We start from the raw sequence: 19,859 nt of genomic DNA, 5'->3' as shown, positions 1-19,859 counted from the left end.
AAGTTGTTCAGCTATTATCTCTCATACACATACATGCACAATCAGCTCGGCTGGATACATGTTTTGTCAATGGATAAAGCTGCGACTAAACACTTTTGGAAAAGATTATCCCAAAAGAACAAAAGGTTCAGGAAGCTGAACAGGTTCGTTTGCAGCTGACTTTAAGCTACAGTAAGCTACCCCTGCTGGCTTATCTCCCATAAAAATACAGGGATAGATTTGTTGAAATTAGCCGGAGGTCCTGTGTTCCCCAAAATCATAGCCACAATTTGTCTATGCTGATATATTGTACCATGTATTTGCTTTTTGGAAATTCAGCTTCCTAAATAATGTTCTTGACAGAAAAGCTGGGTGCTTACAAGGAAGGCAAAATCTTCTTATGTTGAGTAGGAATACTACATGAATGTGTGAGTTAATTGAATTTGTTTATATACCATATTAAGTGAATTTTCTCAACTAAAATCTCTCATATTTGGTGCAACAAGAATCATGATAGAAGCATTATCCTTAGTGCAGAGAGATACAGACTCTGTCCGCCTCTTGTATGTGTGTTGGAATTTGTTTCACACTGCTGTTGAATCAGTGGTGTCTGTGACATAGACAAGAGTAGCGCATTATAGAAAGTTATCCTTGTGGACCTGGGTCTATGTCAGTGTTGTCCATTAGACACTGGGTATCTGTCATACAACAGATCCAATCCATGATCAAGATTGCCGCTGTTCCCCCAATAGTAGAACTTTACATAAAATCTCGGATATCCACTTTAAATATCCTTTTTGCACATCTCAGCCTTCAGACTTATTGCAGAGAGAATAACCATAGGTAACAACCATCTCATGTAAAGGACTGATATTCTGTCTCATTTCTCATCTAATGAACTTCACTTTTTGTCCCACAGCTAAACATGTCGGATTGTCGGAATTCTGATCACGGACGACAGGACCAAAGTCTCAGGCAACTGGTTCACAAAGACAAAAACAAATGCAGTATGACAACTTTTTGTTTTTCTTATTTTATGTTGACTTGTCTACAAGTAATTTTGGATTGTTATAGATAATGTAACATCCCCATCAGTATAATAATGTGGACCTGTCCCATTAAAAAATCCAGTGCAATCTGCAGGCAGCATGTTATAGAGCAGGAGATGCTGAGCAGGCTGATATATTGTGGGAAAACTTTCCGTATAACTTTTATGGGCAGGAAATAAAAATCGGACTTGAATGGCACCAGGTATGAGAGGTCACACACATGTTATCAAATTCACCAATTTATTAGTCTATTTATGATAAAGTGTTTTGTGGGTGAACAACCTTCATCCTTGGATCCAAAAGCCAGAGAGTCACAGTTTTGGACATTGGCTCGGCTCAGAAAACCATGCTTCTCATTTTTATTTCTTGAATATCTATCTATATATATGTATATATATATATATATATATATATATATATATATATATATAACTATATCTATTATTCCCAAAAAGGACATTGTTGCTCTATAACATGCTTCTTGTAAATAATTGTTCCTCTATATAATCTGCTCAGCTCCTCCCGCACTATATCATGCTGCCTGCTGATACTGATAGGAGACTATGTACGATCTGCTCAGCTCCTCCTGCTCTATAACATGCTATCAGCAGACAGGAGACTATGTACGATCTGCCCAGCTCATCCTGCTTTATAATATTCTGCCCACAGATATAGCATGTACAATCTGCTCTGCTGCTTCGGTTCTTTAATATGCCCGTCGGCATTTTCATGGTGTCAGGTTCCCTTTATAATGAAGCTCCTCAGTAGGATAAGGAAAAGTTTGCATACTTTAACTATGTGGACATATCCACTGGGAAACCACATTACATATGAGTTATTGACTTTTATTTAGTAACTGAAATAAAAGTATCCATGAGAAAAATACTTCCGGGGAAGGAGATCTGATCACTGGCGGCACACATGGCGCTTTGAACCCGTTTTTGGGCCGTGTTTAAGCAGTCCGTTAAAAAGCGCATGCGTTTTTGACCCATTTTAATTAAGATAATTGGTAAAACCAATTAAAAACGTCCCAAAACGGCTTCAAAACGCCACGTGTGCCGCCGGCCTTAGAAGAATTAGTACCTGCCTTTCATACTTTCTTTTGTTTTATGACATTTGCTTCAGAAACTACATGGCCTGCATGTTTGTTATGGGCGAGACATCTCTAGTAAGAATGAAAAGAAAACATTTCATTCACTTAAAACGTTGAGTAGTTGCTGAAAGAAATACAAGGTCGCCCTCTGCAGGCCATGCAAAATAACAGCAGTGCAGAAGTTTAGTAATCGGCAAAGGTTTTTACAGGTTATCAAACGGAATTTAAAATCTTTGTATGTTAAGCTAAAAAACAATACCAAAAATACAAAAGTGAAAATTAAGTTTAGCTAAAGGGCAAGTGCCATAGAGAGACAGGGCACAAATCAATATGTGACCATCTGCTCATAGAACAGACACATATTGAGCACTAATGATGAATTTTTATTCAGTACACTTTAAAAATAGAACATAGGCAAACAAAGGTGATTTCATAGCAAAAGTATATAGGTAATCAGGTATATATAATATATAGGTAACAAAGTGCATAGTACAAAACCTGAAGTACTATCATAATATCAAGAGCATTGGTAATGCACACATGAGGCAATGCATTGTAGTGTATACCTTAAATCCAGTGACAATAAGGTGCATTGGAAAGGACGCTGCCCAGAACCTCCCCAACGTGTTTCGTTCCCTACAGGACTTTGTCAAGGGGGTCCTTCTTGTCTTTATTTTGCTTTATTTCTCATACATATTTTTTGTATTGTCTTAGGTGCCAATGCCAGCCCAGCAGTCAAGCAGAAACTATTACAGATGATCCGAAACAAGCAGCAATTAGCTCCGGAACCCAATAATATCACCAATCACAGCAACGTCCCCATCCCTTACAGGTGACTGTAAATCCTTACTGCATAAGCTTGACCATGGGGAAGAAGAAAGACCAATATGGGAATCATGGGGCAATGACCTTTCCCCCTTTTCAGTCTGTAAAAATAGGGCATGAAGTTCCTTGAAAATATTCTTCTACCCAGTGGCGTAACTAGAAGCTGATGGGCCCCAGTGAAAAGTTTGTGCCAGGCCCCGACTATAATGTATGGTTTATTGTACTAGTCTTCTTCAATGGGAAATTGACACCTTATGGGCCCCCTAAACCTCTTGAGCCCGGTTGCGACCGCACCCTCTGCACCCCCTCAATTTACGCCCCCGCTTCTACCTTCTCTGGGTAGTAGACAGAAACTGTAACTGCATCTGCCATTCGCTTCAATGTCACATCCTTAGCTCAGAAGAAAGGCGAAACGTTTTTGAATGACTATAGGACATAGAATTTACATCCTCGAAATTTGTCCATTAATATAGTTATTAAAGGAAATATAACAGCAGGATCAAGGGTTGAAAACCAAGCCCACTTACATACAGGTGTGTGCCCCCTCTGGCAGGATCGGCTCTTCTTTTATCTTCTTATATCATTGTTTTTACAAAAAAAAAATGCAACTATGCAAATGAGCCTGAGGGGCTCGGGGATCATTTAACATCTATGGAACCCGGAGGCCCTCAGGCTCATTTTCATAATTTTTAAAAGCCTTTTTTTTGTAAAAACAAAGAAAAAGAAGAGTAGATCACAGTATGTAAGTAAGTGTGCTTGGTTTACAATCCTACATCCTGGTAAAATATTTCCTTTAAGATTGAGCTTTCATCTCTTTTTTTTCTTTTTCTTTTAGACCACCTGTGATGAACGAAAACAGTAACCATCTATCCAAAATCGCAAATAATTTAATTCCTCAGGCTCCACCCAACACCTCGAACACTCCTGAACATGGCCTTCCTCTCAGGAGAACAGGTAAATAACAGATGACGTGATGTGACGCCTATTTTTACACCGTTGTTGGAGTGTTATGCATATTCATAATACTTGTAGTAAATTATGTGATAGGAACACTCCTTGCAAATCTGATACGCTGTGGTATCCATAATACAGGGCAGGAGGGTCATACACCATGTTCTCAGGCCTCTGCAATAGTTATTATGCACTGGATTTGTTCTCGTAGCCATTATTGCTGTACTGTATGCAGGGGTGGACTGGAAAGAAACTTAAAAAAAACCCTATGTACAAGAACGCAACTACTATAATGCAAACAAGGAAAAAACAAAAAAGTGTGTGCTCACCCTTTGGCGCTGATCTCGTCAGGTGTTCAGTTAGCTGTTCTTGCCTGGAGAAAATAGCCTGGTCCGGTCCCAAGTAGGAAAAAGAAGAAATCCTTCGGCTTCATTTAGACCCCTTTGTCGTAATCTGTGGGCGGGCCCCCAATCACCAAGTTATCCCCTATCCCGTGCTTATGGGAAAAGCTTGATATGTTGGTGATAGTATGTTCTCAGGATATTACATTTAACCTCTCTACATATCCATAGAACGAAGGAACAATAATATCACAAGTCCCAGAAATGTGCCATTACTTTATAAGCTAAACACCCGCTGCTCTCCAGTGACATATCAATACATGCAAAATTAGGATTCTATTCTATTATCACTTATCACTTCTTCTCTGTCCTTTGCATTTATTTGCATTTTTACATCATTGATAGTGAGTGTGCAGTCATGCACATAATATAGTACTTATAACCCATTAATGTCAGAAAAGGAATACTACTGTATCCATAGCACAGGAGCGCCCCTTACACTTATGGCTGTGAATAGCTTCCATATTGTGTATAGTATGGGGATTGAAAAGCCCTTGACCCCATTAATATGTTATCCCATTAGTTCCTTTGTTGGATATATTTCCTGCACTTATGTGCTCATTCTGTTCTGGTGCTAAACATCTAGAAATGCTGGATCCAGAACTTTAGAAAGTTGCATGTGAGCTATTAACTTGTAGAACTTAATTTCCCCACAGCCTCTGAGCCAAACTTGAAGTGGCCTGTCAGACCCAAGAAGTCTGGGGAGAGGAGGAAGAACCCCCTAACGCGCAAGGAAAGCGCTCCACCAGCAGTTAGAAGAAGACCCCCAGAGACACAGGGTGGGTGACTGATGCACGGGGGGCAGGGTAACGTCCTCTTCATCCACACTAGTTTAGCAACTAGCATCACAACACAACTTCACACTAGTGATCATTCTGAGATCCATATTGGAATAGCTATCCTTGTAGCTTATAATATTGTGCCAGTAGTTAATATTATACATAGATTAATGATTTGGCAAGGTCTGTGCGTTATATAAAGAATTATATTGAGTATAAGCCGACCCAAGTATAAACCTAATTTTAACTGGGAAAACCTATTGACTTGAGTATAAGCCTAGGGTTGGAAATGCATTGGTCACAGCCTTCATCCAGTATATAGCCAGCAAGCACATTCCCCTCAGTATATAGCCAGGAGCCCCCCAGTACATAGCCATCAGCCCCTGCCACCCAGTATACAGCCATCAGCCCCTGTCCCCTAGTATATAGTCAGCCCATGCCCCGTAGTATAATGCCAGTAGCCCCCTGCCCCTAGTATGTAGCCAGCAGCCCATGTCCCCCAGTAAATACCCAGCCCCCTGCCCCCTAGTATATAGCCAGCAGCCCCTTGTATATAGCCAGTGCCTGCCACCCCTTGTATATAGCCAGTGCCTGGCCCCTTGTATTTAATCAGCATCCCCCTTGTATATAGCCAGTGCTTGCCCCCTTGTATATAACCAGCATCCCCCGTGTATATAGCCAGTGCCTGGCTCCCTTGTATATAGCCAGTGCCTGGCCCCTTGTATATAATCAGCATCCCCCTTGTATATAGCCAGTGCTTGCCCCCTTGTATATAGCCAGTGCTTGGCCCCCTAGTATATAACCAGCATCCCCCTTGTTTATAGACAGTGCCCAGCCTATAAAAGAAACCTCTGTACTCACCTTTCCGACCCCTCTTCTGGTCCTCTTCGGTCTGCTGAAGCTCTGTCTTCGGGTCCCTGCGTGCTGCCGTCACATATACCATGACGTCAGCCACTTGCTGACATCATAAATTTGAGTATATACAGTATATATTATTTACTAGTACTGCTATCTATTCAAAATTCTTTAAATTTTCGTTATACATCCCAGGCCCTTTCCTTATATCTTTACACTGTGTTGTTCTCTTTCAGATTCATCCCCCAGTAGTAGCAGTACTCCTGTCTCCGGCTGTAGCTCTCCAAATGATAGTCTGACTGACAATGGAAGCGTGACCCCACTACCTGGCGCTGGGTCAGAGGTAAGGTCATGGCATCCTTCATGTTACCAAAAAAGTAGCCCAAACTCCACTTATGACAGCATCTCTAATGGACTTTAGATATACATTGAACCCTAGCCTCATCCTATGCATCTGTATGTAACTAATAAACTCAAAGTGGTTACAAGTATACAATCCATCAGGACTTTGATTACTAGAATTCTTGTTTTACTTGATCGGAACGCTATTTATTTTTCTTCATGCTCCATATGCCCAGATATTTACCAATATAACCACTGTCTTCACAGTCTATATACTGTATAATAACAGTCCTTGTTTAACTTTAATATTTAGGAAGTTTCACAATCTTCTATCCTCCTTTATTCAGGGTCTGATTCCCAGAGTCATGTATGTGCCTGGCATGGAAGAGAATTCTCTGGCTCCTACTCGTATTCAACCTGTCATCATCCTGGATTCCTCTGGTGCCCACACTCCTTTGGTTACAGGTATGTATGTTCCTGTTATCTTCTTTTGCCTTTTGTTTGTCTCCTCACCCCTCACCATACACCCTTTAGTCAATTTCTATTCTCCTTGTTTGCTGATAAAACTGTTCCTCTGCAGTGATTGAGGTCTGCCGAGGTTCTCAAACCCAGTAGCAAAAGTTATAAGCTGGACCAGGGCTCTCACCAAGCTCCCATATTAGACCTCTATAGTATACAGGTCTTTCTAGGGTGAGAAAACCCTTCTGTGACTTCCCCCTTATAATGTCGGCGAGTAAGAGTAAGGCTACATTCACACGAACGTATGGGGGACGTATATACGGCCGACGTATATACGGCCGATATACGTCCCCCATACACTCCTATGGGCGCACGGCACCCTACGGGAGCGGTACGGTGCCGCACACGTGCGGCACCGTACCGTTCCGTACCCGGGAGAAAGATAGGACCTGTCCTATCTTTCCCCGTAATACGGCGCCGTGCGCCATAGGTTGCTATGGAGAGGGGCGGGGGTGAGCTGCGCTCACCTCCTCCTCCTCTCCCCGTACACTGCCGTTGCCCGCTACGGTACGGGCGGGCAACGGCAGTGTGAATATAGCCTTAGAGTTCTCCTTACAGATACTTTCCTAATCAAGGCCTTGCAGATGTGTACAGCTCTATAGGGGAAAATGGGAAATAGGCAAATACATTTTCCATGAAAATACTGCCTCTTAGATATCTTGCACTGCAGCGTCTTTAACATCAAGCATGACTTTCAGGAAGCCTAATGATATGATTTGGGTTAATAGCCAAACCAGTACAGCCAATCCCCGGGTTAGGTACAAGATAGGTTCCATAGGTTTGTTCTTAAGTTGAATTTGTATGTAAGTCGAAACTGTATATTTTACAATTGCAGTTCCAGACAAAATAATTTTTATGCCCCAGTGACAGTTGGAGTTTCAAAATTTTGTGCTGTTATGAGACCAAGGATTATCAATAAAGCTTCATTACAGACACCTTACAGCTGATTATTGTAGTCTGGGACTATAATAAAGCATTCAGAGAGCTTCTCCAGAGGTCACAGGGAGCGGAAAGGTCAGTCTTTAACTAGGGGTCGTCTGTAAGTCGGGTGTCCTTAAGTAGGGGACCGCCTGTATATCTATTCCTAAAGGAACAGATTCCCTCTGTTACCATCGATGTGGTTGCATCTCTTCAGTACAGTATAGGGAACTGGTCTAAGTCGTGTTTGATGTTAATGGAGCTGCCTTACAAGGTAGCTAAGAAGCAATGTTTTCCTATTTGCATCCTGGAAAGCGCATTTACATATCTCCCCTTGTAATGAACGGTATTGATTTAATGAGTAATTTTGCAATGAGGCATTATGGCTATATGATGCAAATATTGAAGTGCGTACTAGGAAGTGAATAATTATTTCTATACATCTGTATAATCATAGTTCACTAGAAATAAGAATAAACCTGCTGATATAAATATACTGCATCTTAATGTAATATATTATAAACTCTAAGCTTATGTGCTCAGGTTTGGAACCATCTGACCCAATCAAAAAAAAAAATCCAATTGCCTATACTACCCCCTTGTGGTAACTATATATATGACATGTTTTCAAATTAATATCTGTTCTTTTTCACCATTTTAGTACCGGGCCTGGGTTCTGTGCCATTACAGTTCACCCACTCTCTTATCAGCACTGACCATTTATCTCCTACGGGACACAGAACTTTAAGTCGCACACGTTCTGAACCCCTTCCTCAAAATCCCAAGACACTCCAGCAGCATCTACTATTCCAGCAGCAATATGCAGCACTCCCTAATTATTCCAAACAACTATGGGTGAACAAGGTGAGATTTAGGGTCATTTCGGCAGTTTGCATATGAACAGTGTCTTTGCGTTAAGATCACAGTCAGTAAAACTTGTGGTTTATGACTTGAGTCTTTGAATTCACTAAACTTTCAGGTGTTATTACCTCTTTCTATCACAAGACATAGATCATCCTGCAGGATCAGTAATGTAGCCCCGTGTAATAAAACATTGGTGCTGTGTCTGTACTCATAGTATACAGGAGTGTGTGAGACTACCCTGTTTCTATGCAAATAAGGAAAACATTTAGCTCCACAGTATAGGTTACAGCTTATTTTGGTTCAATAAAGGTTGGTTAGAGCTTATTTTCAGGAGATGTCATATTTTTTGTTTCATGAACAAAAATCAAAATTTATTCTTGAACATAAAAAATTCAACATTTATTTAAATATAATTATGTCTTCATCTTCTTGAACATCATCATAACTCTCTAAAATCCTGAATTCCACAGTGTATTTCTTGTGACTTTGGCATTTAGAATCATTGGTCCCAAGTTCTCATTTCTAGCAATGGCACTTTGGCACCACATTGTAACCATTGTATTCATCAGCTCCCTCTTCCCTGCAGCTCTCTCCTCCTCATTCTTTCAGCTAACAGGCTTCAGGAGGGCACCCTAATAACATTTATACAGTGGTGCATAATATTGCATAAGGATTATGTCTCTAGGTGCCACAGACATAGAGATATCCACAGTTAAAGTTACATTCAGAAATGGGGGCTGTATATGAAAATCTCATTCCCGGCTGTAACATTGCTATATTAGATTCTTTGGCACCTAAAAACACAATCCTTGTATGAAAGTTAAGGGGAACTTCCCCCTTTAAAAATTATATAAATTATACCAGAACTGTGTTTCTAGATTCCACAGTTCAGAAGGTTTAGCCAATAGAAATGTGCTTCCTAGGGCTTATTTTTAGAATAGGGCTTATATTTAAACCTCACTCCATAAGGGCTAAAAAAAATCCCACAAGGGCTTATTTTCTGGGGTAGATCTTATATTCAGGGAATCACAGTAGTATACACAGTACCTTTACCATTAAAGCAAGTCTTTCATCTGTTATGTCTACTCTTACATCAGTTGAGTATGGTTATATAGGGGTTGAGGTAAATTCTACCTAATCATCACATTTCTGTCATCTTACGCAGCGCACACAAAAAACAAGTGAAAAACCAAGATTAAGCCAGATCCCATCAGAAGAGATGGATGATAGTGTTTCTTTAAATGAGAGGCCTACAGAATTAGCAGCGAACCCTTCTCGAGTCAGGATGGAGGCTTTGCGGGTTGCTCCACCAGAGGCACACAGCAACATCCAGCCTGTGGTCCAACAGAACTTCCTTCAACAGGTAAAGGCTCCTACTTAAAGGGCTTGTTTTATTTCCGAAGCCAATTTTCATGTAAAAAGCAGCATGTGGCAGAATGAGAGAATTGCTTATATTTTATGTAATGATGTCGCCTTAGGCTAATATTATGATAATATATTGTAATATATGAAATAAAGGTCTTCATTGGTTATGTACTGATTATGTTCCTCAGGCCTATGTCTGGGAGGCAGCCCACCCTCGCACCCCGCAGCATGTGAAAAGAGGACCGCTAGATACCCTGATGATCCCACTAGTGTCGGGAGCACATCGTCCTCTATCTCGAGCAAAGTCTTCTCCGGCTTCTGCTTCTCTTCCCACTCAAGACCCTTCATCTAAAACCATGACACTTTCAGTGCCAGAACAAGCTGACAAGCCCCGCTTCACCACAGGTAAGGAATAATTTACTTAAGGGGCAATGAGCCTCACCCGGAAATTCTGAGCTGTACCCAATGTAAAACAATATAAAACTTCTTCTTTCTGCTATAGGAATTGTATATGACTCTGTAATGTTAAAGCACCAGTGCACTTGTGGAGACAACAGCAACCACCCAGAGCATGCTGGGAGAATCCAGAGTATCTGGTCACGCTTACAGGAGAGAGGATTACGGAACCATTGTGAAGTAAGTTCACATTCATATCATATGTTTTATACATAATAGTGTAATAAAATGCTTTGAATCTTTATGTATTAAAGTTGTGCCAAAAATGTGCTCATCCAATCACTGATCAGACTCTTGGGTATTCTTTGTGTTAGGCTATGCTAATACGTATGGCTAGAAAGGTGGAGGGGTGGGTGCTGCTCATTCCTTCCCCCTCACCTGTTTTCTAGCAACTGTATGGTGTCACACGTGTGCCGCGCACAATGCACTTGTATTGCGGCCGTTTGTACAGCTAGCATAGGGCCACCATATACAGTCATGTGAAAGGGGCCTAAGGAGAGGACTAGGTAATAGATAACTAAAAAAATATAGCTTAGAACATTTTTTTTTTACATTGCCTGAGATTGCTCCTTCCATTACTAAGCATTAAGAGTTAACGCTGAAATGCTTTTTTCTTTGTTCTGCAGTGTATTCGTGGTAGGAAAGCGACCTTGGAAGAGCTGCAGTCTGTACATACAGAGACCCACGTTCTTCTCTATGGCACCAATCCTCACAACAGACTGAAACTGGACAATCGCAAACTCGCAGGTACATTGTGCTTTTCCTTGTTATCAAACAAAAGCAAAGAAAACAAGAGTATGAATGAATGCATTCTACATAGAGGAGTGGTATAGTGTCATTGGAGCATGAGAATAATTCTTCTACACATTCAAAAACTAGATCTGGTAATACATTTAAGAATAATGTTATTGTCAGATTTTGGGAGGACTGTCCATCCATCTACTATTTGTTGGAGCCTCCAAATTCTCCGAAATCTTGACAAAAGTAAAAAAATATTTTTTATTTTCACACCGTTCCAAACAGCATTTTCAGGATTCCTGGAAAAAACCTATGAAGGCTGGGACAGAGGTGCCAAAAAGTGTACTTACCATTCTATAGCGCCTACATTGCACCATTGTTTCCAGTACAGACAGAATGCGGCACATTTCCTTACCTATCCGCTGGAGTTCACCGAAAGTGCACTGTCCGACGATAATTCACTCTGCCGCGATTCACTAAGATCATGCGCCCAATATCCTTCATGTGTCGCTTCCCCACTCAGGTCCGCCGGAGTTCACCATCTTTTAAGTGCCGCATGTAGAGTTCTTTGTCTGGTGACACAATTTGAAAGTTTAAATCCCGTGCTCAGTCCGAATCAGTCATATCGTCCAACCCAATTTGTGTCGCATGAAAGCCAGCCCAGCTGCGCCAAAGAACAATCATGTGCCACACAATCCCAGCGCAGACACCTGTTAAATACCTGTCCAAGCCGCACAATCCCAAAAAGTGAGCAGCGCCAAACTTAGTAAATGAGCCCCACAAAGTGATATCACAGGGTCTGAGGAGGCCAGTGAACCAGATCCTGTGACCCGAGCCATCAGTACTGAGATCAGAAGTAGCTGGAAGAAGTGGGAGCAAAGCAGGGAAAGTATCATTTCTTTTCCTTGGCATTATCTTGTCACTACCGGCACACATTACATTACAATAAATATATACAATACATACCGATATACACAAATAAATAGTAATTATGCATTGTTGTTGTATTATTTATAAGTAGACAAATACAATACAAATACAGTAAGATAATTTGATAAAATGTCAAAAAAACATCTGAAAATTTCCACAGCCGGATAACTCAATCATCGACACTTCCTGCAGTATTATTTAATTCTTGTCCAGTGTTTCAGTTCATATATTGAATCTTTCTCAAGTAATTGTCTTTTTTAGACAGGTAGATGAATAGATCTTTTCAATGTTTCTTTTGGCACTGAGTATAGAAGAGACAGACATGTTGGTGACTCTTCTGCTCTTGTCATTGTTATTATGTAGATTTAACAATAGCTAATGATACACAAGAGAAGTTTTGCAGCACAGCAGATCTGATATAATCTCCATTGCTCAGGCACGTGTAGAGGAATGTAGAGCGCTGCTGATGGCTATTTTGGTCCAGTATTAGAACAAAACAGGAAGGTAAAATAGTGCAAATAGTTCTGTTTATCTGTTTTCAGTCTATGCTCCATCCATTCACGTGGCTCTGGAATATAAATACACTGGATGTACAATAACCCGGACCCATTAGGTAGTGTGGAGTGTTTTTCACATTACCTAAAAGGCTTTCGATTAGCTAAAAGGAAAACACACTAGTAATGTAAGCAGAGACATCCAAATAAACACACCGGCTGGCCGGACAAAAACAAGCCTTTCTATTAATACTGCATAGCAGCCGCCCCATAAACCAGTGTCCTGCAGGGAAGCAAAACAAGAGTCAGAGATTCCAGACATGGAGGAAAGCAAACACTCTGCACAAACAGCATTGTGCTCGCTGCAGGAAGTACTCCATGTCCTGTGGGCACACGTGGTGAGGACACTGCCGGGCTGCCCCACTACATAGGGAGATAGGGGAACGTGGGAAATACCAGGACAACGCTCCAAATACAGAACCATTAGTCATGAACTAGTTAAAGATTGCCTAAGGATGACTGTAGGCAACAGTGGTATTTCTACCCTGCATTATACAGTGGTGTAAAAAAGTATTTGCCCCCCTTCCTGATTTCTTAATCTAATCTAAATGACAAATATTAAACAGAAGTGCAGTTTATAAAGAGGACCGCTAGATACCCTGATGATCCCACTAGTGTCGGGAGCACATCGTCCTCTATCTTGAGCAAAGTCTTCTCCGGCTTCTGCTTCTCTTCCCACTCAAAACCATGACACTTTCAGTGCCAGAACAAGCTGACAAGCCCCGCTTCACCACAGGTAAGGAATAATTTACTCAAGGGGCAATGAGCCTCACCCGGAAATTAAAGGGGTGTTCCCATTTTGGCAGATTATTGTTATTGCTTGTATGATGAAAAATTATACAATTTTCCAATATACTTTCTGTATCAACAGTTCTCTAGATCTCTGCTTGCTGTAATTCTACAGAAAGCTCCTGTGGATAGAAATCTGACCATGGTCACACAGTTGCACAGCTTGTTATTATCTCAGAGAGTAATCAGATGTATGAGATAATGAGCTCCGCACCTGTGTGACCATGGTCAGTTTTCTATCCGCAGGAAGTAAACATAGAAGCTTCCTATAGAGTGACAGCAAGCAGAGATCCAGAAAACCGTCCGCAATTAATACTGAAAGTATATAGGAAAATTGTCTAACTTGTCACTATACAAGCAATGACAAAAATGGGAATATCCCTTTAAGGGAAAGTGTAATCAAAACCTACAGTACCCCTGTGTGAAGAATAAATTACTCCCTTCCTTTAAAATATAAATTAACTGGGTTTTCTCACATCTTTGGGAAACTGAGTTAAATTTCCCTGTTCTTACCCAGGCCTGATTACTGCCACAAGTGTTCTCATGCAAGGCCATTCGTACAGCTAGTATACGGCCGCCATATAAGGTCTCCTGAAAGATTTGAGACTGAAGAGAACCACAGTGAGATGCATTATCCACAAATGGAGAAAACATAGAACTGTGGTGAACCTTCCCAGTATTGGCCGGCCGTCCAAAAGCAGACCCCTATGTCCATTATATAGTTTGGAAATCCCCCTCTGTTGGATTAGTCGGCTCTTATGTAACATGTACGGACAGAGGTTACAGTCTTACCTTCATATTTATGCATAATTTGTAAGGATAAACGAGCACAGCTTGTCGTCTATACAGATGATCCAATGTCTGGGGATGGTATCAAAAATTCAGGTGGTGCACAGGTTCAAAATACAGTCACAGTATGCAGTCTATTCATGAAAAACTAGAAAAAAACACACTTCCCAAATGAATTGTCAACTTTTAATTTCTTTTCCAATAAAAGCAAAATTAGATGGCCCGGGGGATGGGGATGTTGAAGCAGAGTGTTCCTCAGGGGGCAGCCTTTTTGTGCTGTTGTCTGAGAAACCCCATGCTCAAGGATCGCCCCTGTGGCTGCCTACTGCTTGCTTTTTTTTTAAAAAAAAAGTATATATATATATATATATATATATATATATATTTTTTTTTTTTTTTCATATTATTTGGTGAGTGTCGCCTTTTTCTTGTTCTTCATGAATAGACTTGATATTTATCCATTTCTTAAGCTGGGGAAACACAATTTACATCCATCCACCACGGCTAATGCTGCTAAAAACTTGCATGTTTGGCTTGGTCAAGGAGTGCAAGTGAAATTAATGGAAGTGGAGAGTGGCTATCAAACTTGTCAGGCCAGTGGTTTATCTCCTAGAGAAGAAAACGATAGTTAAAATCTTTTATATACCTCCTGCTGTCACATTTTATATGGTGGGCCAGGCCTGTTGATAATGATGTGTATGGCCAGCTTTAGGATTAACTGGCCTAATAGGGGCAAATATCTAGTTTGTTGCATTAGTCCAGTGTATAACTATAGAGGCCATGGCAGCATGGCACCTACACTGACCCAGTAGCCATGCTCGGACAGTTTAGGGCCAATCTAATAGATCAAAAAAAAAATAAATAAACATAATAAAAATAGAAACATGACAAACTCCAGAGCTGGCATTGGGCCACAGTGTATCTATCTAACCCCTACAGATAAATGGTTAGGTGGCAAACCTGAAAACCGAAACCATACATTCATTTCTGTCACAGCTATTATCTTGCTATTTCTTCTTTTTATGAATAGTGCAGACCAATCCTCTGTAGTATTCAGCTGTAACAAATACACATTTCTAAGTTCCCCTTAATAAGTTGTTACAAGGAATTCAGAAATGAACCATTATCTGTATTTATGACCCCACCAGTTTCTATATTGTTTTAAGCCAAATCTTTTCTGAGTACTCTGCTGCCCCCATGTGATCATTTAAAGAATTTCACCAGACATTATTTTAATGGAAAAATTAACTAAATACTCAATGACACTTCAAGAACATCATTTTGTATAGTGTTTCTGAGTCATCTTAGCATGAATTCCAGTTTAAAGGAATTATAATAAATAGATTGTTAGCCAGAGATAGACATTGGATATATATATATATTAATTTTTTATTCATGACAAATTAGCAAAATACTGTCAAATTGGACTCATGAACATTAATAATCAGTTATATTTTAATGTGTTTTGTCATGCAATAGGGTCCTTAATACCCTACTCTGTACCCTACATATAATGTTTGCAGTTCTATAGTCGCTGTGCAAAATTTTAAAAGTCCATTTATGGAACCCATAGAAATTGGGAATCTGTACTGTGTGCCTACTTTATGCAAATTCCACATGTGCCAGAGAATATATATCATCATTTTCTCAGATACATTCTCTATGCAGAATGAGATGATACATAGAGACACATTGGGGCACGTTTACTTACCCGGTCCAGTCGCGATCACGCGTCGCGTTGTCCGATGCTGATTCGGGTCTGCCAGGATTCACTAAGGTCGTGTGATATCCAGCAGGTGTCGCTGCTATGTCGAGGTCCGCCAAGGTTCACCTTCTTCTTCCCGGTGCATGTGAGTGCCGATTTTGCGACACAAATTCTTTTTTAAATTCCACGGTTTTTCCGAATCCGCCAGGTTGTCCGTCGGCCACGCCCCCGATTTCTGTCGCGTGAAAGCCGGTGTGGATGCGCCACAATCCGATTGCGTGCGCCACAATCCCGGGCCAAAACGGAAATATTCAGGAAACCCGACGAAAGTGCGCCGTTCAGACCCTTAGTAAATGAGCCCCAATGTGCTATAGGTACACCTCACATCAGACAATTCTGAGCCCCTATTCTACATTCTACATTTATCACTTATTTAACTTTTCTACAATAAACATTTAGTATTAAATTCCTAAGAATTAGCTACGACCCTGTCTACGGCAAGACATGGACCTAATCACTCTCCATCCTTCTTGACATACCTTCCGATGTAGCAGAGCTTGTGAGTGTAGTAGATATGAGTTCATGAAGTGACAGTATAACATTTCTAGTTTTCTATGGAGTCCTACTTACTGTTCCTACATAACGATCTGCTTAATTTGCATGTTTCCATAATTCAGTTGCCAATTTCTGCTGACAGGTTTCCTTTAACGTCACAGAAAATGGTCTGAATACTTATGACCATGCGATATTTGAGTTTTTCATGTTTAATAAATTAGCAAAAACATCTACATTTTTGTTTTTTTTTCTGACAAAATGGGGTGCAGAGTGCACATTAATGAGCAAAAGATGTTTTTTGGATCTTACCAATTGACTGGAATGATCTAAAGAGTGATAAATTTAAAGGGTTCTAATATTTTCCAAATCCACTGTATATAAGAGACACATTCATTTTTATAGAACCATCCATGGATTCATCAAATACTTTTCCTTATGTCTATGATGTGTCCCTCTCATAATGACCAGCGCTTTTATTAGTTGTAGATGAGAAGTTAATTATTAGCATCTGTCTTGATGTTATGACAATGTGCTCTCCAGCTGACTTCTGGGGTTTTTGCATACACAAATAAACAATCTTAAGAAGAAAAGCTGCAGGGTAGAGTATGGTGGAGGAATGACATGACACCCTGAGCCTCTAGTTATAAAGAATGTAATTATCTAACTACTGCAGATTGTCATTACACAATGCAACAAAGCAGATGCCATAGATTATAGCTGTACAGTGATGGATCCAGGCTGATGCTAAACACCCTCTTCTTTGGCACCATTCATAGTTGTGCCTTACCTAGCATCAAATCAAGATAACATTTTGGCTTAAAGGGACTTAAAGGGAACCTGTCACCAACTTTTACCTCACTTATTTACCGCCAACCTCAGGTAGGTTGTGAAATGTCCTTTCTAAAATGCCCTCTTTTATGTTAAATAACACCAGTTTACCTGCAAAAAATCTCCTTCATTATCATCTAAAAAAAGAGCATAAAACTATCACATTATAGAGAGGGAGCATTAGTTAAGACAGTTATGAACCATGCTTCCGCTATCATAATGAAGAAAATAATTTTATCTTTCAACCCACATAAGTCTTGTAGTTCTGTGAGCTGCAGAACTCGAGATATGTGTCGTCGTTGATGAAAGCTAAAGCAAAAAATTATTACCGGATGTGATGTTCACACACAAGCTTGATAAGATTTGAAAGATGAGATTTACTTCTTGAATCTGATACCATGCTTTTCGGGAAAAGGGGGGGGGGGCTACTTTTGTTTTTGTGTTTTCATATACAAAAAAACTCTAATAAAAAAAAAAATCTTATACCAGAAACATGGTTCTACTATAGAGCCCAATATATAGGCATCTGAAGTAATGCTCGCCTCCAAAAGATGATAGTTTTCGGCTCATTTTCTTTGTGGAAGATTTGTTATATGTAAAGGGTTGAGATTTCACATAAAAGAGGGAAATCTACAAAGCATATTTCATACCCTGCCTGGGGGGGCTAGTAGTTGCTAGATTCCATTTAATATACTGAATACTTCTATATAATATATATATATAGTGACCCATGTACATATGTCTATAGTGACCAGCCCCTTTGTCTTTTCCAGGCATTCTATCTCAGAGGATGTTTGTCATGCTGCCATGTGGAGGACTTGGGGTGAGTAATAATCAGTGAATATTTTCAAATGCCAAAGAATTATTGAAATGTTTAGAGAATTTAGAGAACTGGGTATTAAAGGGCAACAATCTATGATGCATATTCCTATTATAGTACAACATTGAATATTGTAAGGGTAGACCTTGATAACAGACAAAGTGGTTCAGGTCACCGAACATCTCAGGATAGGCTTCAAGAAAAAAGTAATAGTGGGAGCTACACAATGAAAAAACGAATTAGGATTCGTGGTGGGTGCAGGCTTCAAAAGGATCCGACTCTAAATCCCATAGATAACCAAAATTCAAGACAGGGAAGCAGCACTCCGTAAAAAATCAGTGTTTTATTTCGCCAGTGGGCAGATGCAACGTTTCAGCTGTCTCAATGCAGCCTTGAAAGTGCTGCTTCCCTGTCTTGAATTCAGGATAGGCTTCAAGTGCAGGGGAGAGAGATCCGGCACTCCAAAGTCTTAATAAAATTCTATTCTTTATTGTAGTTGAATATAAAATCATGACAACACACCAACATGTTTCGACGCCTGGTTTTATTTTGACAAAGACTTAGAAGTCGAAGGGTGTTTGTCGAACATCGTTCCTATGTGTACCTATTTGTTGTCAAAACTTTATATTCACATACAATAAAGCATGGATGACTTCAGAGTGCCGCATTTCTCTACCCGTATACCATAGTGTTATGAACACTGAGGATCCAACCTTAAGAACTGACACTGTTCAACAATGTGCAGGGAATTACTACACAGATGCACTGAAATGCGTAGTGAAAATTTACATACATGAAATAGTTTTAAGGTGCACTTCCCATTAAACTCTGTATAATAGGAAGGTCTGGGTAAAGATATGACTTCTTGTAGTGTCTCAGGTTTCCTCCCCACTTTTAATAATAATATAACATTCATGGTGTCAATAAGGCATAGCGGTACCTATAGCTGAAGGCGCCTTAAAGCTATATGACTCCTGAGACATTGTTTGGGAAACACTAGTCGATGGAAATATTGAGGTCCACTCTTCTTTTGGACACAGATGTCATTTAAAAATTATTATAGCAACCTTTACACCATACATTACCAAGCTCTATGTAATGTGGCCATTACATTGTCTACACTGGATTCACTTGGGTCATTTGCATTAGAATCCACAATTTGGTTGAAATAAGAAACATAATTGTTCATATGGCAGTCGTTTTCTATATGGCCGTATCACTGATACATAAGAAGAAGGGTTGTGAGCACAGCGTGATTCTCTCCTGCGCCTTGTCATCATTCTAGCGTATATTTGTATCAGATGGGGGGCACTTATATATCTCACACCCTTTGTGTTGACAGTAGGACACTTTGATGTTTGGCTCTATAACGTCACACCTCTTTATGGAGAGAGGGGCGTTCATGGTCCCAACTGTCCCCTTTGATAAGAATACAGTTAATGGTACTTTAGAAATCCTCCACCTTATCCTGCAGGGAAATATGGGATCCTTTCATCTAACACATGGAACATGTGAAGCCCTCAAGACACATTCCTTGCTTCTTGACTGTTGTAAAAGTGAGGTTACTTACAACCAGTGATGGACCTTCAGTATGTCAACTAAAAGCGCTTTTTGTGGTGTCATGGGCCATAGGACAGTATGGACATGAAGGGTGCTTGAGGACATTACAAAGATATGTCTAAAATGGGAGTCCCACCACTGATTCACCCATCGTGAACATTGTGCCAGGCCATCTAAACCTCAGGGGATGATTGA

General features: G+C 40.2%; 1 protein-coding gene across 7 annotated transcripts in view; it reads left to right on the top strand.

The window, feature by feature from the left end:
• The window catches only part of HDAC7 (histone deacetylase 7), a 216,041-nt gene that overhangs the window by 174,510 nt on the left and 21,672 nt on the right, over positions 1-19,859 (top strand). For 6 of the 7 annotated variants that reach the window (XR_011853072.1, XM_072134716.1, XM_072134715.1 and 3 more), the window contains 12 exons: positions 899-986; positions 2,836-2,953; positions 3,782-3,900; positions 4,955-5,077; positions 6,169-6,275; positions 6,622-6,739; positions 8,373-8,575; positions 9,741-9,938; positions 10,129-10,345; positions 10,443-10,576; positions 11,023-11,143; positions 18,058-18,107. Coding sequence is in view for 6 of the 7 variants with exons in the window: in XM_072134716.1 (XP_071990817.1) it covers positions 899-986; positions 2,836-2,953; positions 3,782-3,900; positions 4,955-5,077; positions 6,169-6,275; positions 6,622-6,739; positions 8,373-8,575; positions 9,741-9,938; positions 10,129-10,345; positions 10,443-10,576; positions 11,023-11,143; positions 18,058-18,107 (1,596 nt within the window). In the remaining variant the exon portion in view is untranslated. The remainder of the gene's footprint in view (positions 1-898; positions 987-2,835; positions 2,954-3,781; positions 3,901-4,954; positions 5,078-6,168; positions 6,276-6,621; positions 6,740-8,372; positions 8,576-9,740; positions 9,939-10,128; positions 10,346-10,442; positions 10,577-11,022; positions 11,144-18,057; positions 18,108-19,859) is intronic. The other variant, XM_072134714.1, reaches the window with a different exon arrangement.

The sequence above is a fragment of the Engystomops pustulosus genome, chromosome 2, assembly GCF_040894005.1.
Source record: "Engystomops pustulosus chromosome 2, aEngPut4.maternal, whole genome shotgun sequence".
Classification (NCBI taxonomy): Eukaryota; Metazoa; Chordata; class Amphibia; order Anura; family Leptodactylidae; genus Engystomops; species Engystomops pustulosus.
The sequence above is the reverse complement of the archived record's forward strand: the minus strand, read 5'-3'. Positions and strand labels throughout refer to the sequence as shown.